The sequence below is a fragment of the Rhincodon typus genome, chromosome 25 (assembly GCF_021869965.1).
Source record: "Rhincodon typus isolate 14 chromosome 25, sRhiTyp1.1, whole genome shotgun sequence".
NCBI lineage: Eukaryota > Metazoa > Chordata > Chondrichthyes > Orectolobiformes > Rhincodontidae > Rhincodon > Rhincodon typus.
The window spans coordinates 180,240-205,857 of NC_063356.1; the positions used below are offsets into that span (position 1 = coordinate 180,240).

Genomic DNA, 25,618 nt, shown 5'->3' on the forward strand with positions numbered 1-25,618 from the left:
CCTGCTCATTTACCTCCTCCCTCCCCAGTATCCAAGGGCCCAAACATACCTTCCAGGCGAAGCAACACTTCACCTGCACTTCCCAGAATCTAGTCTACTGCATTCGCTGCTCACAATGTGGTCTCCTCTACATTGGGGAAACGAAGCATCGACTTCGTGTCCGCTTCCCAGCACATCTACGTTCTGCTCACAAAAAAGACCCTGAACTACCTGTTGCCTGCCACTTCAATGCACCAGCCTGCTCGCTGGCCAACATCTCTGCCTCTGGCTTGCTGCAGTGTTCCAGCGAAGTCCAACGCAAGCTGGAGAAACAACACCTCATTTTCCACTTGGGGACCCTACAGCCCTCTGGACTCAATATTGAGTTCGATAATTTTAGGGTCTAAACTCTCCCATGTCCCAGCCCCCGACCCCATACACCAGTCCTTGTTCCCACATAGCCTGCCATTACACACGCCCTGTTGTTAGTCACTAACAGTCCCCATTAACAACTAGTCACCCTCCCAGCCTGATCATTAGCAACTCCTTTGTCCAACTGTCTTTCTCTCGCTTTGGGCTCTATCCTATCGTTTACTGCCTACCCCACCCACCTCCCTATTTTCTGCATATAAACTGACGTTTTCCCAGCCACGATCAGTTCTGAGGAAGGGTCACCGGACCCGAAACGTTAACTCTTGTTTTTTCCTTCACAGATGCTGCCAGACCTGCTGAGCTTCTCCAGCAATTTTGTTTTTGAAGTTGTTTACTGTATTGGCTCTGGAGCTGACTGCTCACTACCTTTGCCTCAACCTTCCTTCATTTTAAAAAAAACAAAATAAGTTACACCTCTTGAAGCCGTAGTATTGTCACATTTACCCAACAAGAATGAATATTTATTACAAATTAATAGATTCTGTGATTCTACCTACAGATAAACAACTATGAGCTATTGACATTTAGACAATGTTTAAATTTCCAATTTGCCTTCTCTTCCCTTAAAAAATACAAATAAACGCAACTGCATGCATTCACACTTGGTGTTATGGGTGGAGGGAAACATAGAAGATCAAAGCAGGAGTAGGTCATTCAACTCCTCAAGCCTGCTCCTCCATTCATTATGGTCATGGCTAATCATCAAACTCAATTCCGTAATCCCAAACCACCCCACCCCCATCCCAAAATTGTTTGATTCCTCCAGCCTCCTCCTTGAAAGCACATAATTTGGCCTGAACCACTTTCTGTGGTAGTGAATTCCACAGGCTCACTACTCTCTGGGTTAAAAAAAAGTTTTTCTTCATCTTAGTCCTCGTTCTGGACTCCTCTACCATTGGGAACATCCTTCTTGCATCTAACCTGTCTAGTGTAGTTAGAATTTTATAGCTTTTTATGAGATATGCAACCATTGTTCTAAACTCCAGTGAATACAATCCTAACTGACTCAATCTCTCCTTATACATCAATCCTGCAATCTCAGAAATCAATCTGGAAAACCTTTGCTGCACTCTCTCTCGTGCAAGAACCTTCTTCCTCCAGTAAGGACACCAAAACTGCACACAATATTCCAGGTGTGACTTCACCAATGCCCTGTACAATTAGCCACCTTTACCACCTGCTGCACTGGCATGCTTTCAGAAACTGGTACATGAGGACACTGAGATCTCATTGAACATTGTCTCAACGTACAGCCATTCAAATAAATAATCAGCTTTCCTATTTTTGCTAACAAAGTGGATAATCTCATATTAATCCACATTTTACTGCATCTACCATGCATTTTCCCACTGACTCAGCCAGTCCAAATCACACTGCATCCTCACAGCTCACCCTTCCACCCAGCTTTGTGCCATCCATGAATTTTGAGATATTACTTTTATTTTCCTCGTCTCAAACACTAACATGTATTGTGAATAGCTGGGGTCCTAGTACCAATCCCACTAGTTACTGCCTGCATTCAGAAAAAGAGCCATGTATACTGTCTATTAACCAACTTTTCAAATCCATTTCCATACACTACCCCAATCCCATGTGTTTTAATCTTGCACATTAATCTTTTATGTGGGACTATGTCAAAAGCCTTCTGGACGTCCAACTAAACCGTGTCTGCTGGCTCCCTCGATCAACTCTACTAGTTACATCTTTGGAAAATACCAGTAGATTTGGAAAGGATAGAATGAATTTCAGCGTCCCCAGTCCGCATTGTTTGCTGAGGTTATCCTTTTGATTGCCAGGATTGCTGTTCTTCATAGAACAATTGTACAGCACAGCCCTTCAACCCACAATGTTGTGCCAAACATGACACCAAATTAAGCTAATCCCTTCTGCCTGCTCTTTGTCTATTCCTTGCATTTTCATGTATTTATCTAAAAGTCCCTTAATAGCCCCTATAATCTGCCTCCTTCACTATCCGTGACAGCACATTCAGACCCCTACCACTGTCTATGTAAAAACAGCTTGTCCCTCACATCTCCTTTGAACTTTCCCCCGAGTATGAGACATTTCTGAGAAAAAGGTTCTGACTGTCAACCCTATCTATGCATCTCATGATTCGATAGACTTCTATCAACTTTCCCCTCAGCCTCTGCCATTCCAGAGAAACCAACCCTAGTTTTTCTAGCCTCTGCTTATAGCTCATACCCTCTAATCTAGGTGGCATCCTAGGAAACCTCTTCTGCGCCCCCTTCAAAGCCTCCACATCCTTTCTGTAATGTGGCGACCAGAATTAAATGCAATACTCTCGGTGCGGTCAAATCAAAGTCTTATAAACCTGCATCATGACATCGTGACCAATAAAGGCAAGCATGCCATGTGCCTTCTTTACCACTCTGTCTACTTGAGTACCCACTTTCAGGGAGCTACGGACCTGAACCCCAAGATCCCTCTGTACGTCAATGCTGTTCAGGGTACTGCCATAAACTGTATACTTTTCCTTAACATTTGATCCCCAAAAATGCAGTACCTCTCACCTGGTACGGATCCCTGCAAAACACCTATAGTCATGGACCTCCAGCCAGAAAAAGACCCTTCCACCATTATCCTCTGCCTTCCGTAGACAAGCCAATTCTGAATCCAAGGGGCTGCAACTTAATCTTCTGGATGAACCTATCATGCAGGACCTTGCCAAAAGCCTTATTAAAATCCAAGTAAATAACATCCACTGCTTTACTCTCATTGTTCACCTTTGTTACCTCTGAAAGATTCAATAAAAATTATCCCTAATTAGCCCATGCTTTTCAAAATACTTGTAAATCCTGTCCCTAAGAATTGCCTCCACTAGCTTCCCAACCACCAATGTGAGACCCACCAGTCTATAGTTTCCTAGATTACCCTGTTTCCCCTCTTGAACAGAGGAACAACATTAGCCCCTCACCAGTCCTCTGTGATCTCTCCACTAGCTAGCCAGAATCCAGAGATCTTGGTCAAGGTTCCAACAATCTCCTCTCTTGCCTCTCTCACTAACCTGTGGTAGATACCATTGGGCCCTGGGGACTTATCCACCTTAATGCTCTTAAGAGATCCAACACCACTTCTTTCTTGATCTCAAAATGCCCTAGCATAGTAGTGTGCACCACACTAATCTCACTGTCCTCCACGTCGTTCTTCTGGGTGAATACCAATACAATGATCTCATCAATATCCTCTGTCTCCAAGCACAAGTTCCCTCCTTTATCCTTGAGTGGTCCTGTCTACTCCCTAGTTATCCTCTTATTTTTATTGTATGTATTGAATGCCTTGGGATTCTCTTTAGCCCTATTTGCCAAGGTCATTTCATTGCCCCTCCTTGATCTCCTAATTCCCTATTTGAGTTCTTCCCTGCTTTCTTTACATTCCTCATGGGCCCTGTCCAATTTTAGCTTCCTAAACCTTAAATATGCTTCTGTTTCTATTTTGATAAATTCACAACCTCCCTTGTTATCCACGGGTGCCATACCTTGCCATCATTGTCCTTCCTCTTTACTGGAACATGCTGGTCCTGAACTCTCACCAACAGGTCTTTAAGCAATTCCCACATATCAAGTGTGTACTTGCCTGATAACAGCTGCTCCCAATTAACTCTCCCAAGCTCCTGCCAAATACTGACAATTTTCCCTCCCCCAGTTTAGTACCTTGCTACAAGGTCCTGACTTATTCATTGCTATCTTAAAACTTGAGGAGTTGTGACCACTGTTTCCAAAATGCTCTCCCACTGAAAGGTCAGTCACCTGATCAAGCTCATTAGCCAAGCAAGGTCCAGTATGGCCTATCTTCTGTTTGAACTATCCACATACTGTTTCAAGAAACCCTCTTGGATGCATCTGACAAATTCTGCCCAGTATAAGCCTTTTGCTCTAAGAAAATCCTAGTCGGTATTAGGGAAGTTAAAGTCACCCACAATGACAACTCCGTTGTTATTTCATCTTTCCATAATCTGCCTACATTGTTGTTCCTCACTGTCACTGCGCCTGTTGGGGGATGATGGGCTATTGTATAATCCCATCAGAGTGATTACACTTTTTTTTATTCTTCAAGTTCTTCAATCTCTTTTCTCGAGGTGGTTCTTCACGTCTTCACAGGAGGCGCAGGTGAACTGGTACCTTAATTGCAAAGTCTCTTCGTTCCTGGTTGAAAGCTACTGTTGAGGGAAAATAAAGTGGTTTTCTGTAGGATTAAGGTTTTTTTCCTACTGCAGAGAACCACACCACTCCCTCTTCCAGAGGTCTGAAGGCTTCTGGCAGTATCGTTCATACCCACATACGTTGAGAAAGTGAAGTCGCATGGGGTCCAGGGTGTACTAGCTAGATGGATAGAGAACTGGCTGGGCAACGAGAGACACAGAGTTGTAGTGGAAGGGAGTTTCTCAAAATGGAGAACTGTGACCAGTGGTGTTCCACAGGGATCGTGTTGGGACCACTGTTGTTTGTGATATACGTAAATGATCTGGAGGAAGGTGTAGATGGTCTGATTAGCAAGTTTGCAGATGACACTAAGATTGGTGGAGTAGCAGATAGTGAAAGGGACTGTCGGAGAATGCAGCAGAATATAGATAGATTGGAGAGTTGGGCGGAGAAATGGCAGATGGAGTTCAATCCAGGCAAATGCGAGGTGATGCATTTTGGAAGATCCAATTCAAGAGCGAACTATACGGTAAATGGAAAAGCCCTGGGGCAAATTGATGCACAGAGAGATCTGGGTGTTCAGGTCCATTGTAGCCTGAAGGTGGCAACACAGGTCGATAGAGTGGTCAAGAAGACATACGGCATGCTTTCATTCATCGGACGGGGTATTGAGCACAAGAGTTGGCAGATCATGTTACAGTTGTATAGAACTTTGGTTCAACCACATTTGGAATACTGCGTACAGTTCTGGTCGCCACATTACCAAAAGGATGTGGATGCTTTGGAGATGCTGCAGAGGAGGTTCACCAGGATGTTGCCTGGTATGGAGGGCAGTAGCTATGAAGAGAGATTGAGTAGATTAGGATTATTTACATTATAAAGACGGAGGTTGAGGGGGGACCTGATTGAGGCCTACAAAATCATGAGAGGTATAGACACGGTGGATAGCAAGAAGCTTTTTCCCAGAGTGGGGGACTCGATTACTAGGGGTCATGATTTCAAGGTGAGAGGGGAAAAGTTTAAGGGAGATATGTGTGGAAAGTTCTTTACGCAGAGGGTGGCGGGTGCCTGGAACGCGTTGCCAGCGGAGGTGGTAGAGGCGAGCACGATAGCGTCATTTAAGATGTATCTAGACAGATACATGAATGGGCAGGGAGCAGAGGGATACAGATCCTTGGAAAACAGGCGACAGGCTTAGATAGAGGATCTGGATCGGCGCAGGCTTGGAGGGCCAAAGGGCCTGTTCCTGTGCTGTAATTTTCTTTGTTCTTTGTTTTAGCCACCCAGGAGCCAATCATATAGTTGTTGGCAGACTGATGGCTTTTGGCATTGACAACTAGTCATCTCTCCACAAACTAATCAGCTACTTCTTCTGGCTGAATCTCATTTTGTACACAGCTTTTGATTTCAGACCCTGGTGACATCCCATCTGCAACCAACCTCCTCCACTGCTTGAACAAAGCAATAGGGTGAGCTCCACTTACGATGATTTTTTTGTAATGTGATTTTTGTAAGGTGTAGCAATCCGTTCTACAACCTTTGATTTTGAAAACAGCCCTTTTCTCATTTCAGTTCCTAATGAAAAATACAAAAACATAAAAAAGATAATGTATTTACACTGCACTTGCCTGAAAACATCTAAAAATGACCCTTCTCCAGTGAAGTACTTCTTCGTTGGCCAGCATGATTATTTGCACCCCCAATTTTTTCATTTTGTTTTAGTATTCATTTTGGATAATATGGTCTTTTCTCACAGTACTAGGAGTTATTGGTCAGTTTTCCCAATGAGAAGTTTGTAAACTCCATCTTTAATCACTGCAGTCTGTTTGGTGAAGATACTTGTGTCATGTGTTTTCACATGGATTGCAGTGGAGATTCATGGTGGGAGGGATAGTATCGCAAGGCAGTCTGAAATCTCGGAGCTGACTGATTTTCCAGCTCAATTATGCTTAAATCTATAATCTAGGCTGACCTGCAGTGAAATATGAAGGTAGTGTTGTATTTTTATTCTTGCATTCTTTATGATAGAATTTCAAGTGCAATTGCATTTTTGAGTGGAATTTTCTTTTAGATCTGTAAACTTAGTGGGAAATTAATGGGCATTCATATTCTGGAATGATGAAGCCAAAGGCCTTCTAAATTTGAATACTTCAGATCTTATATCCTAAAAAAAGCTAAATCATTGATAAAGAATAAAACATTATCGTTTAAAGTCAATTTTAAATGACAATAGTTTTAACTTTAGTATTCTAATTTCAAAAATGTTATTTTTAGATCTTGACGCCCGTCCGTGGGATTTTCAGGCTGAGGAATGTGCATTGAGAGCCAACATTGAACGTTTTAATAGTCGCAGATATGACAAAAATCCAAGTAATCCTGATTTTGCTCCAGTGGATAACTGTTTGCAGAGTGTACTGGGACAGCAGCTGGTGCTGCCAGAGGAATTCCAAATGAACTATGACTTGTGGCTTGAGAGGGAAGTGTTCTCGAAACCAATCAGCTGGGAGGAGCTTCTTCAGTAATTTCCAACTCTATTCTGTTTCATAGTCAATCATTCTGTAACTGTTTAATAAATTAGTCAATGTCTTCATGAACTTAGGTTTTGTAAGCTGAAAGATGCTACAATTTTATTTATCAACATCTTGATGGGAATCAAAGCAAATTTTCTTTCCAACTATTGTATGTGGTGCTAAACTGAATGCCAAGTCCCTAGTATCTGTTGGAAAGTGCTTATGTGGTAATTATGTGGGATATCATTGGGCCTGTCATGACTCGTTTTGTTAAATAACTTGTTTTGGCTCGCACATGATTAAACACTTGGTTGAGGTATCAGAGGACAGCCATAACTCCACGAACTAAGGTGTGCAAGAAAGGAGATGAAAGAATCAAAAGAAGTAGCAATTGAGCAACATTTCAAGCCACAGGGAATCAATTGACTGATCGTTAACTGTAGTGAAAAGGTAGATCTGATGGAAAAGCAGTAAAATACTATTTTATGTTTGTGTCGACTTGTTGTTAATATTAACCAAGAATTGAATTTTGTTTACCACTAGAATTCTAGTTTTGATATATATATATTGCATTGCTCTTATGTAATTGTTAAGTACATAATGCAAGATTTTCTGGCCCTAGTACAGATGTCTTGGACATTGTGAGTGGAACCTTAATTGTTTTAAAGTGGTGTGTGAAAAAGCTTTCTCACCTAGCAAATAGTTAAGTTATAGAATGAAGTGTTTGGAAATGTGATGTGAAGGCAGGTTCGATTGAGGCTTTCAAGAGGGCATTGAATGATTATTTGGAAAGAAATAGTGTGTAAGGGTATGCGAAAAAAGCAGGAGATTGACATTAGATAATGATGTTTGTTTAAGGAGCTGTTGCTGACATGATAGGCTGAATGGCTTCCTTCTGTGCCAAAATACGTCTGAGAATCTGTAATTCTGTGAGACCTCATGCTGCATCTTTACAACGTTCAGTCATGTTGCAACAGTCAAACACCTGTTTTAGGAGCAATATTCTAAAGAATCAATTAAATCCCACTTCATGGATCTCCAAGAGAACTTCTGGAGAATGCAGAGAATCGAATCCTTTCCATTAGTTCCAACTGTGTAGACTTGTGATGCTTTAAGTAAATCAGTTAACATTCGTTCCAGTTGTAGAGAATCGTAATGAACTAGATCCCTTTCCATTCACTCCTCTGACATGTAATGCCTGATCTAAATAGAAAATGACCAGCATATTTTGTTATCTGTATATCCACTTAAATTCTTAGTGTTATTTTTCCAGTGTCAAACACAAGGAGAACCATCATTCTACTGTTGTTTATAGCCCTTTTAAAAATGTATTTTAGTTTACTTCTTGCTTCATCAACTTGATTAATGCATTATTTTATCAGAAGTGATCTAAAGATGTACCTGCTGCTTTGTCATCAAGCTAGTTATGGACTTATCAAGAGTTGTGCCCATCCTTATAACCAAAAGGATTAGAATAGAGCCATAAAATAGCCATTATGATGAAAAATATTTGAAAGGGACATGAACAAGTGTCGTATTTTGAATGTGAAAATGTTTCTCAGTCACAAGGTTGAATGATTGTAGCTGGATACAAAGCAAATGAGAAAAGTGAGAGACAAAAGAACTGCAGATGCTGGAATCCAAGGTAGACAAACAGGAGGCTGGAAGAACACAGCAAGCCAGGCAGCATCTGGAGGAAAGGAGCAGTCAACATTTCAGGTATTAAAAACAGAAGGTGCTGGAAAAGCTCAGCAGGTCTGGTAGCATCTGTAAAAAAAAAAAAAAATCAGAGTTAACGTTTCCGATCTGGTGACCCTTCCTCGGAATGCCCTGAAGTAGGGTAATACCTGAAACGTTGACTGCTCCTTTCTTCCAGATGCTAAATGAGAAAAGTGAATTGCTTCCATTGTTGGAGAGAGGAACCTTAACCTTAACTTCTTTGCAATGGTAACAGTAGCAAATTAAATGAACTATTCATAGGATCATAGAATGGTTATAGCACCGAGGAAGACATTTGACTTGTCGTGTCCATGCCGATTCTCGCAAGATCAATTCACCTCGTCATCCTTGCCCATCTTTCCTCATAGCCTTGCAATTGTTTTTACTCCAGATAATAATTGAGCTTTCTTTTGAAGGCTTTGAAATCACGAATTGTGAATTTGCCTACCCGGATTAAAAAATAATTAACAACAAAAATCAATATACACGAGCAAAAATCATGTATCTGTGATTTTTAACCTATTTTTAACAAGCTCCTCACTCAAGAATTTCATTATTTGTGGGGCTGTCAGGAATGGAACCCTCATGGGTACAGAGGAATGACTACCTGCACCACAAATTCAGGCAATCCATTTCAAATTTTAACAAGTCACTGCTGTTGTATAGACCTAGGTGTCTGTTGATATGTAAGTAACAAATTGAGGATTTTGAGACACTAACTCAGAATGTTTTATCGACATCACTGCCCTGAAATGACTTCTTCCATACCTTGACTCCCCGATTTTATCAGAATGTTTTTGTTTTATGAAAGCTAATATTAAAATGTGAATGATGGGAATCTGAATTAAAAACAGAATATGCTGAAAATACCCAGCAGGCCAAGGAGCATCTGTGAAGAAAACCTCAATCTGAAACATTAACATCTTTTCTCTCCACAGATGTTGCCTGAACTGAGTATTTCTAGTATGTTTTTCTATTACCATCTTAGTTTTGTGGATCGATTTCAACGTGTGCAAATTAATCAGTGCAAAATTACCAAGAGTCATCTTCACTGTTAATTATCTGACTGAAAAAATGGAATGAAAATACTAGAAATAGAAGGTAAATCAATCAGCAAATGAAAGTTATAATTTTTAATAAGGTACTTGCTAAACTGTATATTGATTTGTATTTCTAGCATTGAAATGTTATTTTAAATCTGCATTTAGAAAACAAAGGCCAGGATAAATTTGGTAAATTCCCTGACCTAAATGTGCTGGTGGTATTTGAATAAATTTACATTCCTGCTTAAAAAACATTGATTTTATTCTCACAAATCTCTGATTCTCACAAACCAATTATATGTGCATTACTCAGCTTAACTGCTGATATACAAATTGAGAAAATGGTTGAATCTATCACTAAGGAAGGAATAGTGAGACATCTGGATAGAAATTGGACAGATGCAGTATGGGGTCACGAAAGGCAGGTCATGTATAACTAAATTAATGGAATTCTTGAGGACATTATGGGCGTGGTGGACAATGGGGAACCGGTGGATGTGGTGAATTGGGATTTCCAGAAGGCAATTAACAAGGTGTTGCACAAAAAACTGCTGCATACGATAAAGATGCACAGCATTACGGGTACTGTATTAGCATGAATAGAGGATTGGTTAACTAACAGAAACCAAAGAGTGGGGATAAATGAGTGTTTTTCTGGTTGGAGATCAGTGGCTAACGGTGTACCTAAGGGATCAGTGCTGGACTACAATTGTTTACAATTTACATAAAGGATTTGGACTCTGGGACCAATCTAGTGTGTCAAAGTTTACAGATGACACTAAAGTGAGTGGTGGCGCAAAGTTTACAGAGGACACTGAAAGTCTGCAGAGGTTTATAGATAGGTTAAGTGAGTTGGCAATAGTCTGGCAGATGGAGTACATTATTGATAAAGGCAAGGTCATCCATTTGGGTAGGAATAACAGCAAAATGGACTATTATTTAAATGGTGAAAAATTGCAGCATGCTGCCATGCAGAGGGACCCAGGTGTCCTTGTGCATGAATCACAAAAAGTTGGTTTGCAGGTGCAGCAGGTAATTAAGAAGGCAAATGGAATATTGTCCTTCATTACTAGAGGGATGGAGTTCAAAAACAGGGAGGATATGCTGCAGCTTTGTAAGGTGCTGGTGAGGTCACACCTGGAGTATTGTGTACAGTTTTGGTCTCCTTACTTGAGAAAGGATGTACTGGCACTACAGCTGGTGCAGACAACGTTCACTAGGTTGATTCCAGAGTTGAGAGTGTTGGCTTATGAGAAATTGAGTAGACTGGGATTATACTCATTAGAATTTACAAGAATGAGGAAGGATCTTATCAAAACGTATAACATTATGAAGGGAATAGATAAGATAGAAGCACCGAGATTGTTTGCAGTGGCGGGTGAAACTAGAACTGGGAGGCATAGCCTCAAAATGAAAGGGAGTAGATTTCTGACTAAGTTGAGACGGAACTTCTCTCAAAGGTTGTGAATCTGTGGAATTCCCTGCCCAATGAAGCAGTTGAGGCTACCTCATTGAATGTTTTTAAGACAAAGATCGTTTTTTGAACAATAAAGCGGGTGGGTAAGTGGAGCTGAGTCCGTGAAAAGATCAGCCATGATCTTGTTGAATGACAGAGCAGACTCAAGGGGCCAAATGGCCTATTCCTGTCCCTGTTTCTTATGTTCTCGTGAGATAACTGTAGCACGTGGCACTTTGGTTCTTCAATGCCTGTCTGTAATGTGGGCTGCAGGTTCAAACAGTTGCTGTTGACACAATAATGCATTTGCAAGAGAACTTTAATTCAGATCAATCATAGTTATAAAATGGAGCCCATGGTATATCGGACCTTTCTGCCAAAGCATTGCTGTCCACGCAATTGCATGTGTTCCTTTTTTCTTATTTAACACCAAGTTTTATGTATGTTAGTAAATAGTTAAATTCTATAAATTAATTTGTTTGTGACTGAACTTCACTAGAGTTGTACCTTTTCCTCTCCGTGATTTATGAACCCCAATGGAATATTGCAGTTTTGAGAAGAATACGACAAATTTTATAATTGCTGAAGCCTGAATGTAAATGTAAAACCTTTTATGATTTATAGCCTGGTTTGTATTCCCATTATTTATTTTGAAGAAAATTGCAAACTTTTCATGAGAAGCAATAGAAGAGAAGCCTGACAGTACAGTCACAGTGGAGGAATTGAGATTAATGTAAGTACCAATCACCTATGTCAGCTTGCATGTCATTTGCAGATGCTGCTGCCAAGGGTGTAGCTTGTAAAGCTGGAAGACCAAAGAGAGTCAAAGATGGATCTGTACCGCCGAGATGGGCTGCACTTGAACCAGGTAAGATCAAGGCTCAGAAATATAAATAGATGTGTAGAAATAACAAGGAAGTTAAAGGCTTAGATATAGTGGAGAAAACTGATCAAAAAGCTAAAATAGGGACCTTTCTAGAGTATGTATGTCAGTCTGACCCACAATCTTTACTTCTCCTTTAGCTAAGGGAGTAGGAACTGAGGATTAGATGTTGGCAAATATTTCCCACTGCTCGAACAGAGTATTACATTTCCCTAAAAAAAACTTTAAAAGAAATGAATCTCCATGATGCCAATAGAAAGCTATCAATGGGGAAGGTGTCACATTTTAAGATTTTTAATATAATAAACTAAAATCAACATAGATCAGACATTAATTAGCAGGCAACTGATATGAGACTTAAAAAAGAGTCATACCAACTAAAAACTGAAATCTGTCCTATGAAACACTTTATGCCATGTATCTGACAGAAATTGGGCATTAAGGGGTCAGTCACAAAGGGTGAAATCTTATAAGGGTCTGAGCAACGTGACCTATGGCAAGATTTGTAGCAGAATTGGATAAGGTGATGTGACCTTTCCACGTCAAGAGTGAAAGGCTATATCTTTTTGGCATTTTTGTCTGGATTGAAGTGAGAAAGGACTATTTTAAAAGCAAAAATTGTGGAAAGAGTTTCTGCACTTTTCAGAAGCAAATTACTGAAACTCATTGTAAGTCACGTTATCACAGCTGGTTAGTTGAAGCGAAGTAAGGCTCATTGGCATATAATTTCCTGAGTTATCCCTGTTGCCCTTAAGCAAAGGAATAATATTGGCTATTCTCCAGTCTTCTGGGACCTTGCCTGTAGCTAAAGATAAGTCAGAGACTTTGTAATTTGTGAACCAGTTCCTCTGTAAATCCTGTGAAGATGTGAGTACCGGAGGAAAAGATGAGAGAACTGAAGGACTTGGGAAACAAAAGGAACATCCCATAAAATCCTGAGAACTGTTGCTATTGAACTGTGTTCCCAGTAATTTGTCTGTATATGTAATAAAGGCAATTCTTAGACAAGGTTAGAATTTTAACCAGTAGGGTATTATGTCGACCATTCGTAGTTGTTTACCTGTAAGTAGAATCTGTTTACTTATAATAAATAGTAGTTCTTGCTTAGTACAGGAGCCTTATCTTGTTTTCTTTTAACCTGGGCCTATCCAACAGGTAAGTTGGGGACTTTACGTATTTTGATAACATTTTTAACTTTTCTGACAATTGCAGGAACAGCAGAGCTTGATTTCCAGTGTGCTACCCCAGTGAGTCTTGACAGTATTCCTACCCTCTGATCTGCTGTTGTTATGTGGTGATCCAGTTAAGTTTCTGGTCAATGACAACCCCCAGGATGTTGATAGTGGGGGAATTCAGTGATGGTAACACCACTGAATGTCAAGGGGCAGCGGTTGAAGGGTCTCTTATTGGTGATGTCATTGCCTGGTATTTCTATGGCATGAATGTTACTTGCCACTTGTCAGCTCAAGACTGGATATTGTCCTGATCTTGTATTTGAACATGGACTGCTTCAGTATCTGAGGAGTCATGAATGGTGCTGAACATTGTGCAATCATTGGCGAATATTCCCACTTCTAACTTTATGATGGAAGGAAGGTCATTGATGAAGCAGCTGAAGATGGTTGGGCTGAGGACACTACCCTGAGGAACACCTTCAGAGATGTCCTGGAGCTGAGATGACTGATCTACAACAACCACTCCAACCAGCAGAGTGTTTGCCCCCTGATTGGCATTGATTCCAGTTTTGCTCGGACACCTTGATGCCACACTCGGCCGAATGCAACCTTCATGTCAAGGGCTGTCATTTTCACCTCCCCTCTGGAATTCAGCTCTTCAGAGTAGATATGGAAAAGATGTTTCCACTAATAGGACAGACGAGGGCCCAAGGGCACAGTTTCAGAATGAAGGGACGACACTTCAGAACTGAGGTGAGGAGGAATTTTTTCAGCCAAGAGGTGAATCTGTGGACCTCATCGCCACAGAAGGCTGTTGAGACCAAGTCATTGACCATATTTAAGACAGATAGATAGACAGACAGAGAAACTAACGAATGGTACAGGGAGAAAACAGATAAATGGAGGTGAGGAACAGATCGGCCACGATGAACAACAGAACAGACTCAACGGGCTAACTGGCCTTATTCTGCTTCTATATCCTATGGTCTAAGTCTCAACCAGATTGGATAGTTAGGAACCAGCAGGTTTTCGACAAGGTACCTCACAAAAGGTTAAAGTCATAAGAGCCTCCGGTGTTGGAAGTAGCTTAAGGACATGGATAGCGAGTTGGCTCATTGCAGGAAAAAGTGAGTGGGGATAAGAGGCTCTTTTTCAAGCGGGCGGCCCCAGACCGGTGAGGTTCCACAGGGATCAGTGCTGGGACTGCAAATTTTTACAACATATAGAGTCATAATCAGAGAGATGTATCAGTACAGCACGGAAACAGACCCTTCAGTCCAGTTGGGGCGGCACGGTGGCTCAGTGGTTAGCACTGCTGCCTCACAAACCAGGGACCTGGGTTTGATTCCACCCTTGGGCAACTGTCTGTGTGGAGTTTGCACGTTCTCCCCGTGTCTGCGTGGGTTTCCTCCGGGTGCTCCGGTTTCCTCCCACAGTCCAAACGTGCAGGTTAGGTGAATTATCTATTCTAAATTGCCCATAGTGTTCAGGGTTGTGTAGATTAGGTGGGTTACAGGGGGATAGGTCTGGCTGGGATGCTTGTTGGGCCTGTTTCCACACGGTAGGGATTCTATGATTCTATGAACTCATCCACGCCGACCAGATATCCTAAATTAATCTAGTTCCGTTTGCCACCATTTGGCCCATATCCCTCTAAACCCTTCCTATTCACGTACCCTTCCAGATGTCTTTTAACTGTTGTAATTGTACCAGCCTCCACCACTTTCTCTGGCAGCTCATTCCATACACGCACAAATCTCTGCGTGGAAAAGTTGCCCCTTATGTCCCTTTTTAAACCTTTCCCACCTTAAACCTATGCCGACTTCTGGACTCCTCTACCCTGGGCAAAAGACCTTGGCTTTTCACATTATCCATGACCCTCATGATTTTATAAGCCCCTATAAGGTCACCCCTCAGCCTTCAACACTCCAGGGAAAATGGCCCCAGCCTATTCAGCCTCTCCCTATAGCGCAAACCCTCCAACCCTGGCAACGTCCTTGTAAATCTTTTCTGAACCTTTTAATGTTTCACAACATTGTTCCTATAGCAGGGAGACCAGAATTGAATGCAGTGTTCCAAAAGTGACCTAATCAATTACCTGTACAGCTGAGACATGACGTCCCAACTCCTATACTCAGTCCTCTGATCAATAAATGCAAATGTGCCAACTGCATACTTCACTACTCTGTCTACTTGCGATTCCACTTTGAAGGAACTATGAACCTTCACCCCAAGGTCTTGTGCTCGGCAGCACTCCCCAGGACCTTACCAATAAGTGTACAAGTCCTGCACTGAATTGCTTTACCAAAATGCAACACCTTACATTTATCTAAATTAAATGCTGCCACTGCACAGCCCATTGGCCAATCTGATCCAGGTCCCATCGTACTTGAGGTAACTTTCTTCACTGTCCACTACAACATGAATTTTCATGTCATCTGCAAACTTACTAACCATACTTCCTATATTCACATCGAAATCATTTATATAAATGACAAAAAGCAGTGGACCCAGCACCAATCTTTGTGGCACACCGTTGGTCACAGGCCTCCAGTTTGAAAAACAACCCTCCACTAGCACCCTCTGTCTCCTACCTTGGAGCCAATTTTGTATCCAAATCACTAGCTGTCCTTGTATCCCATGTGATCTAACCTTGCTAACCAGTCTACCATGCAGAACCTTGTTAAATGCCTTGCTGAAGCCCATATAGACAACGTCCACTGCTCTGCCTTCATCACTCTTCTTTGTCCCTTGTGCTAATGACTTGGAGGAATGAAGTGAATGTACCGAGCCAAATTTTCAAACATTACAAAAATGAGTGGAAAGGCAGGGTATGAGACATAGAAACAGATTACAGAGAGATATTGTGATGTTATGTAAGTTGGGAAAAAATTGGCAAATGGAATTTAAAATGGGAAAAATGAAGTTGTACATTTGGGATGGGAGAACAAAAGAACACAGCATTATTTAAATGGAAAAAAATCTGCAGAAAGCTGCAACACACAGGGACTTGGGGATACTTGTGCAAGAAACACAGAAAGCTAGCACACAGGTGTAGCAGATAATCAGGAAGGTTCATGGAATGTTGGCCCTTATTTCAAGGGAGTGAAGTAAGATTGGGGAAGTCTTACTGCAACTGTAGAAGGTACTGGTGAGACCATATTTGGAGTACTGAGAGTTTTGGTCCTCTTATTAAGGAAAGGTGTCATTTCATTGGAAGCAGTTCAGAGAAGGTTCACTGGCATGATCCTTGATATTAAGTGATTGTCTTATGAGCAAAGGTTAAACAAGTTGGTACTCTACTCATTGGAGTTTAGAAGAATGAGAGGAGATCTCATTGAAACATATACGATTCTTAAGGAGCTTGACAGGGTGTTACCCCTCATGGGCAAGTGTAATGCCGGAGAACATATTCTAAGATTAAAGGGGTGCCAAATTAGACCAAAATGAGGAGGAAATTCTTCACTTTAAGGGTTCTATGTCTTTGAAACTCCTTGCCACAGAGAGCTGTTGGAGCAGAGTTTTTGTGTGATTTAAGGTTGCGCCAGATACTTTCTTGATCAACAGGGAAATCAGAGATTATGGGGAAAGTGCAGGAAAGTGAACGTGAGGAATGTTGGATCGGTCATGATCTGATTGAATCGCAAAGCAGGCTTAAGGGGCCGAATGGCCTGCTCCTGTTCAAATTTCTTATGGTCTTATTAAATGATGCAACCAATTTGTACACAACAAGCTCTCATAAACAGTAACAAGATAATGGCCACAAGGGGAAACCTCCTTTCCATATCCACCCTGTCAGGTCATCTCAGGAGAGTATTCATGAGATCACCTTTCATTCTAAACTCAAATGGATACAAACCTAACCTCTCCAACCTTTCCTCATGAGGTAACCCCAGGCATTAGTCAAGTGAACCATAGAAATGATACAGCACAGAATGGGACCAGTTGGCTCATCTTGTTCATGCCAACTGAAAGACACGCAGATGCCCTTTCTAATCCCATCTTCCTGCACATGGCCCATAGCCCTGCAGCTTACAGTATTCAAGGTGCAGATCCAGGTGCTGTTTGAAAGAGTTTATGGTCTCTGCGTCCACCACCAACTCTGACACCAAATTCCAGACACCCCTCACTCTCTGAAAAAACAATTTTCCTCACATTCCCTCTAATCTTTCTGCCACTTAGCTTGAATCTATGACTACTGGTTTTTGAACTGTCTGCCAAGGGAAACCTGTTCCTCCTGTCTACTCTGTCCCTATCCCTTACAGTTTTGTATATCTCAATCATGTCACTCCTTAGCCTTCTCCGCTCCAAGGAATATAACCCCAACCTTTCCAAACTCTCCACGTCATTGCTATTCTCTGACCCTGGCAACATTCTAGTAGATCTTCTCTGCACTGTCTCCAGAGCAATTACGCCCTTCCTGTAATGCAGTGACCAAAACTGCACACAATATTCCAGTTGTGGCATCACCAATGTCTTGTACCGTTATCATTACATACCTAGTTTTGTATTCTATACCTCTGCCAATGAACTTTACAACCTTATCTGTCTGTACTTCTACCTTTAGGCACCTGTGTACTTGCATGCCAAGTCTCTCATTTCATTTACCCCTCTCAGTATGTTCCCATTTGTTGTGTATTCCCTTTTACTGTTTGACCTCCTTAAATGCATTACCTCATACTTAGCAGAGTTGAGCTCCAATTGCCACTTTCTTGTCCACTTTGGCTACCCAACTATATCATTTTGGAGCTTACAACTATCCCATACACTATCCACTATACAGCCAGTTTTTGTGTCATCTGCACATTTCTCAAATGTGACCCCCACATTCAAGTCCAATTGTTAATTTATAAAACAGACAGCAGGGGCCCCAACACCAAGCCCTGTGGAACCCCACTAGAAAAAGATTTCCAATTACAAGGGCAGCCATCAACCATTACCCTTTGTTTCCTGTTACTAAGCCAACTTTGAAACCAAATCGACACATCACCCTGTATTCTGTGGGCGTTTTTTTTTTGATCAATCTGCCATGTAGGACATTGTCAGATGTCTTACTAAAATCCATGTAGACAACATCCACTGCACTACTCTCGTTGATGCTCTTTGTCACTTCCTCAAAGAATTCAATCAAATTTGTAAGGCATAATCTTCCCTTAACAAAGCCATGCTGACTTATACCCGACTAGATCATGCCTTTCTAAGTAACTGTTTATCCGATCTCTCAGGATTGATTCTAACAATTGTCCACCACCAAAGTAAGACTGACCCATAATCGTTTAGAATTTCCTTTGTACCCTTTCTACACAATGCATTTCTCCAGTCCTCTGGCACCTAACCTGTGTCTAGTGAAGATTGGGAAATAATCCTTAGAATATCTATTATTGCTCCCTAACCTCCTTGAACATCCTAGGGAACAAGCCATCCAGCTCTTGCAACTTATCCTCTTTCAAGGATTCTCTCTCATTACGATTATCTTGTTCAATATTTCACACTGCTATTGGAGTACTATATCCACGTCATCCCTTAACATTGTGAATAAGGAGGCAAAAAAATCATTTAAAATTCTTCCCATATCCTCTGCATCTTCACATAAGTTACGTTCTTTATCTCTAATAGGTCCCCACCTTTTCCTTAATTATCTTTTTGCTCTTTATTTACTGGTAAAACATCTTTGGATTTTCCTTTATCTTGCTGGCTAATATTTTTTCATGCTCTCTCTTTGATTTCCTTATTTTTTTTAAACTTGATCCCTGTACTTTCTATACTACTCTAGGCTACTAAGTGTTGAGTTTTTTGTGACTATTGTAAGCTTTCTTTTTCTGTTTAATCTTTCCCTCTATTTTTCTAGACAACACATGGGAGTCTAGATTTAGCAGTACCATTCTGAACCTTCTCTGAGCTGCTTTAAACACATTTATACAGAAGGAGCCAAAACTGTGTACAGTATTCCAGAACTGAAAAACACAAATTGCTGGAGAAACTCAGCAGTCCTGGCAGTATCTCTGAAGAAAGAAACAATTAATGTTTTTTTAGCACAGTGACTCTTCATCAAAATTGTTTTAATGAAGAGTTCCTGGACTTGAAATGTTAACTGTTTCTCTCCCTGCAGATGCTGCTAGACCTGTTGAATGTCTCTAGCAATTTCTGTTTTGGTTCCGGATCTTCAGCATCCACAGTTCTTTGTTTTATCACAGTACTCCAGATAAGATCTCAACACTTATGATTCTACCCTTAAAGATTTGCAGCAAACTGCAGCTCGATCAATCTGACAGCTGTCATTAAGCAGACTTTCTTTAATTCAAAGACACTTGGCGCCATTCTGTCTCAAAGTATTCTCATCCACTGCTTTGAAAAGCAACATTGTCTTGTGTAGCTAAAAATGTGCACCACCTGATTTTCCAAATTGCTCAACTGTCCTGGTGTTTCAGTTATGGCAGTTTCCATATTCCCTTCCAGTTTTTAGTCCAAAAAAAGAAAAAAAATTGATTTTTTACAATATTCACGAGTACTCTTAACTTAAAAATTTATTTTTAACAAAAGAATTTAAAAGCTATTACACAAAATAGAAACACAAGCTATATTATCCTAGATAAGAACTATAGGACCAATCTTGTTACAAACATCAGAAAGAAAGATTTATCCCTTTTTACCCCAGAAATCCCTTGAGAAGCACTCAAACCTCAGTGAAATGTCATCCCTATCTTCGTGTGTCTCGGTCAGCTGACACAAATATAATTTCTTTCAGCTAAAATCTGCACAATCTCTAGGTCTTATTTTTTTCAATTAATGTCTCTACTCAAGACTCTTAAACTGTTAACTCAACTCATTATTACTTATTGTGAATTTTCTGTACTTGTGTCTCCAACAAATTTGTAGAATCCCTTCCCCTCTTAACACCTCCACAGCCTTCCACAGTGTCTTGTCACTGACTTCTAAGTACTTCAGGACTTCTCCCCGGCTCTGACTGCCTGGCGATCGTTAATAACAGCTCCTCTGCTCTTATGGACCATTTACCCCTTCATCAGCCTACTTCTGGCCCCTTTTCCTTCTCTCTGGTGGTTGTAATGCAGGCTACAATGAAGGTTCATAATGTATTCTTGTTATTTGAGAACTTGGATTCAGGAAACAAAGAGTGGGGATAAATGAGTGCTATTCTAGCTGGCAGTCAGTGACTAATGGTGTGCCTCAGGGATCGGTGTTGAGACCGCAATTATTTACAATTTATATAGATGATTTGGAGTTGGGGACCACGTATAGGGTGTCAAAGTTTGCAAATGACACTAAGATGAGTGGCAGAGCAAAATGTGCAGAGGATTGTGAAACTTTGCAGAGGAACATAGATACATTGAGTGAGTGGGCATAGGTCTGGCAGATGGAATACAATGTAAATAAATGTGAAGTCATACATTTTGGTAGGAGTAATAGTAAAAAGAGTTATTACTTGAATGGTAAAAAGTTGCAGCATGCTGCTATGCAGAGGGACCTGGGTGTCCTTGTGCATGAATCACAGAAGGTAGGTCTGCAGGTACAACAAGTAATTAGGAAGGCAAATGGAATTTTGTCCTTCGTTGCTAAAAGGATTGAAATTAAAAGCAGAGAGGTTATGTTGCAGCTGTACAAGGTGCTGGTGAGGCCACACCTGGAGTACTGTGTGCAATTTTGGTCTCCTTACTTGAGAAAGGATGTATTAGCACTAGAGGGGGTGCAAAGGAGGTTCACTAGGTTGATTCCAGAGTTGAGGGGGTTGGCTTATGAGGAGAGACTGAGTAGATTGGGATTATATTCATTGGAATTCAGAAGATTGAGGGGGGATCTTATAGAAACCTATAAAATTATGAAGGGAATAGATAAGATAGAAGTAGGGAGGATGTTTCCACTGGCAGGTGAAGCTAGGACAAGAGGGCATAGCCTCAAGATTAGAGGGAGGAGATTTAGGACTGAATTGAGAAGGAATTTCTTCACCCAGAGGGTTGTTAATCTATGGAATTCCTTGCCCAGTGAAGTAGTTGATGCTACTTCAGTAAACGTTTTTAAAGAAAAGGTAGATTTTTTTTGAACAATAAAGGAATTAAGGGATACGGTGAGAATGCGGGTAAGTGGATCTGAGTCCACGAAAAGATCAGCCATAATCTTATTGAATGGTGGAGCAGGCTCGAAGGGCCAGACGGCCTACTCCTGCTCCTAGTTCTTATGTTCTAAAGTGAAAGAAAAGTTGATTTAGTTTTCAGTTCTGTGAAGTCTGACTTTTGAAGTAAATATTATTATGAACCATTCACTTGATGGGATCTTTCCAGATTCTGGGAGATTTTGAAAATAAAAAGCAACGTATTTACTATCTCACCAGCCATTCCTCTTCAGGACCAGGGGACTTGCCAGATGTTAGTTCTGATAACTTCCTTAACACCATTTCCTGATGATTGTAAATGCCAAAGGTTCCTTGCACCCTTTCATAATCTGATTCACAATTATTTCTGGATTTTATTTGTATCCTCTATCATGAAATTGATGCAAAATAATTGTTCAATCCATCTGCAATTTTCTTATTTTCCATTATTAATTCCTCAGACTCACTCTCGAGGACTAACACTCACTTCCACTATTATTTTTAAAATACTGTAGAAACCCTCACTATCTGTCATATTTCTAGTGTGCTTTCTCTCCTACACTACTTTCTTGCTTCTTATTGATTTTTTAGTCATTCTTTGCTATTCTTTACATTATAACAAATTTCAGATCTACTACCATCTTTGGGGAATTATACGATTTTACTTTCCCTTTGATATTATCTTTAACTTCCTTAGTTGGCCATGGAAGGTGCAAATTTGCTTTAGATTCTCTCTTTCTCACTGGTATATTCCTAAATGTCTGCCACTCTAACAATGCCAATCTATTCCTTATTCTAGTTTCCTAGTTCAATTTGGCCATTTTTGACCTCTTGCCCTCAATACCTTTTATTTAAGTTTGAATCATTTATCTTAGGTCCACATTTCTTTCCCTCAAACTAAATGTGAAATTTAATCATGTTACAACCTCTGTTACTTAGAGATACCTTTATAATAATCCTGCCTCAAAAGATTAGAACAAATCTAGAATAGCCTGCAGCCTGCTTTGTGGTCAGCTCTAGAACATGCTTCTAGAATCATGGAATTTTACAACACAGAAGGGGTCCATTCAGCGCATCATGTCTGTATCAGGCAACATCCTGGTAAACCTCTCTGCACTCTCTCCAAATCATCCATGACCTTCTGGTAGTGTAGCGACCAGAACTGCACTCAATATTCTAAATGTAGCCTAACTAAAGTTTTGTACTGCTGTAAATATAATTGCCAACTTTTATATTTGATGCCCCAGCCGACGAAGGCAAGTGTGCTGTATGCCTTCTTGACCACCTTATCCACCCGTGTTGCCACTTTCAGGAATCTGTGAACCTGTTCACCCAGATCTCACTGCATGTCAATGCTCCTAAGGGTCCTGCTATTTATTGTATAATTCGTACCTGAATTTGATCTTCCAAAATGCATCACTGCACATTTGTCCAGATTAAACTCCATCTGCCATTTTTCTGCCTAAATCTGGAATCTATCTATATCCTGCTGCATCATTTAACAATCCTCAGCACTGTCTGCAACTTTGACAATTTTGGTGTCATCCACAAACTTACTAATCCGATCACATTTTCCTCCAGATCATTTATATGATACAAACAACAAAGGTCCCAGCTCTGATGCCTGCGGAACACAATTAGTTACTGAGCTCCATTCTGAAAAGCACCCTTCCACAGGTACTCTCTGTCTTCAATGACCAAGCCAGTTTTGTATCCACCTAGCCAGCTCACGCCAGATCCCGTGAGACTCTACCTTCTGTATCAGCCTGCAATGAGGTACCTTATCAAATGCCTCACTAAAGTCCATGTAGACAACATTCATTGCTCTTCCCTCATCAATCATTCTTGTCACCTCCTCAAAAAACTCAATCAAATTGGTGAGACAAGACCTTCCCCACACAAACCTAAAAAGTCCATTTGCTTCCAAATGTGAATAAATCCTGTCTCTCATTATCTTCCCAAACAGCTTGCCCACCACTGACATCAGGCTCACCTGGATTTATCTGTTTCCCTTCTTAAACAACATCGGCCAGTTTGCAGTTCTCTGACACCTCGCCTGGGGCCAAAGAGGATGGGAAAATAACTGTTAAGGCCCCAACTATTGTCTCCCATAATATTCTGAGATAGATGCCCTCTGGACCTGAGGACTTGTCTACCTTAATGTATTTCAAGACACCCAACACTTCCTCCTTCCTTAATGTTGATCTGTCTGAGAGCATTCACATATATTTCCCTAACCTCAGCATTCGTCACGTCCCTCTCTTTGGCAAATACTGATGTAAAGTACGCATTAAGGGTCTCACCCACTTCCTCCGGCTCCACGTACAACCTTCCTCCTTGAGTGGGCCTACTCTTTCCTTATCTACCCTCTTCCTCCTAATGATTGTAAAAAAAAACTCTTCTCTGCTCCAAGGAGATTAGGTACAATTTCTCTTCTTTAGCTATCACAATACTGCTCAGTTGCACAACACCCACGTTTTCAACTAGGCCATTGTCTGTAATTTCTAATTTGATAAAGACAGAAGCAAAGTACTCATTTAGTATCTTGCCATATCCTTTACTTCAGTGAGTTGCTCACCCTTATAGGCCCCATTCTTTCCTTCACTAATATTTTACTATTAATTTGTTTAAAAAACGTTTCACTCTTTGTTTTAGCATAGCCTGCCACCCCCTTCCTCATGCTTCCTCTTAGCCTTCCTTATTCAAGCTCTTGTGAGTAAATCACCACAAGTTACCTTTAATTCCGCTACTTATTAAGAAAACTCACAATCAAGTATTGAAACAATAGTCAAACTTTCTTGCATGTAGCAACCAAATATTAAACCCCTCAAGTAAGCAAGTACAAGCCTGTGACCCAATTTAGCTATTAACTGATTAATAGTGCGATCTGGCCAGGACTTCAATCAAGAGCGGCCTGTCAGTGGGGAGAGTCTTCAGGGTTCAATTCTTGTGCAATGTTGTTCTTTGAAGTTTTGCTGTTGAGTTTTTCTGGTGTTTGATTCTTATACAGATGTTCATCTTTCAGTCTTTGAGGTGATACAGTGATGATTTCTTTAGAGTCTTTCATCCAGGTTATTGCAAGTCTGCAGCTGGCCTTCTTATCGAGAATAATTTCTTTGCTTTTTGTTACATTTGGCATTGACTTTGTGTTCAAAGATACAGGTTTCCTGTGATTAATCTATAGAGTAATCCTTGTTCTTTGTGGCTATACAGCATCCAGTTTATCAGGCTGGTGTTTATGTAATCTCACCAAAACATGGCCGATTGTTTGAGTCTATGTGTAACAGCTTGTCTTTGTTTCTTAACTGTTTATTCCAGACAGAGTTATTGCTGTGTGTAATAGTTTATCTTTCGTTGATTCATTCAGTCCATGAACAGCTATTAAAGTTCTGAAGTCTGTAATATCACACAACTTTTAGCCTCTCTCCTGCATTTGAGATACTCTCTGATTTCATTTGCTATTATTATTCCGGTATGCATCATATGCCTGCTTCCTATTCCTTATTTTTTCATCAATATCCTTATTCATCCAGGATACTCTAGATTTGGATGCTCCATGTTTACTTCTCATGTGTATGTACCTAGATTGCAACCTTTTCATCTCTCTTTTGGAAGTCTCCCATTGTTGTTGTCGTTTCCAGGAGCAGAGTCAGAGGGAGGAGCAGCCAGAGCACGGTAATATAAATCTAACTTACCTTGGGGATTCATGGCCTTGTTTCCAGGAGTGGAGGCAGAGGGAGGTGTACCCGGAGCACCCAAATCCAAACTGGTAAGGTGATGTCACAGGAGAATTATGACCCGATTGGCTGATAGGAAATCTGCCCTAAATTTGAAAAGGACACTCCAGAACTAATAAATTATTTAACTGGGATTAACTAACTAATAACTTAATCAACCAAGTGGAGATGGCTGGATAGGTAATGTGCTGAAGCTGTGAGATGTGGAGCTGGCTGATCCCATTGCGAACTGCAGTGACCACATCTGCAGCAAGTGTTGGTTGCTCAACAAAAGTCGGCTCAGAGTTGATGAGCTGGAATCTGAGCTTCAGATACTGCGGCACATCCGGTAGGGGGAGAAATACCTGGACACTTTGTTTCAGGAGGCAGTCACACTTGGTAGATTAAACATTTCAAATTCGGTCAGCGATCAGGATCAAC

At 40.8% G+C, this 25,618-nt stretch overlaps 1 protein-coding gene across 7 annotated transcripts in view; it reads left to right on the plus strand.

Moving 5' to 3' along the window:
- Positions 1-25,618, plus strand: part of strip1 (striatin interacting protein 1) — a 220,487-nt gene that overhangs the window by 175,004 nt on the left and 19,865 nt on the right. For 2 of the 7 annotated variants that reach the window (XR_007264741.1, XR_007264742.1), the window contains exons 21-23: positions 6,846-7,089; positions 12,075-12,167; positions 25,103-25,230. Coding sequence is in view for 2 of the 7 variants with exons in the window: in XM_048611980.1 (XP_048467937.1) it covers positions 6,846-7,089; positions 9,739-9,754 (260 nt within the window). In the remaining 5 variants the exon portion in view is untranslated. Of the gene's footprint in view, positions 1-5,969; positions 6,041-6,845; positions 7,090-9,738; positions 10,096-12,074; positions 12,168-25,102; positions 25,236-25,618 lie in introns of those variants that run through there. The other 5 variants (XR_007264745.1, XR_007264743.1, XR_007264744.1 and 2 more) reach the window with 5 other exon arrangements.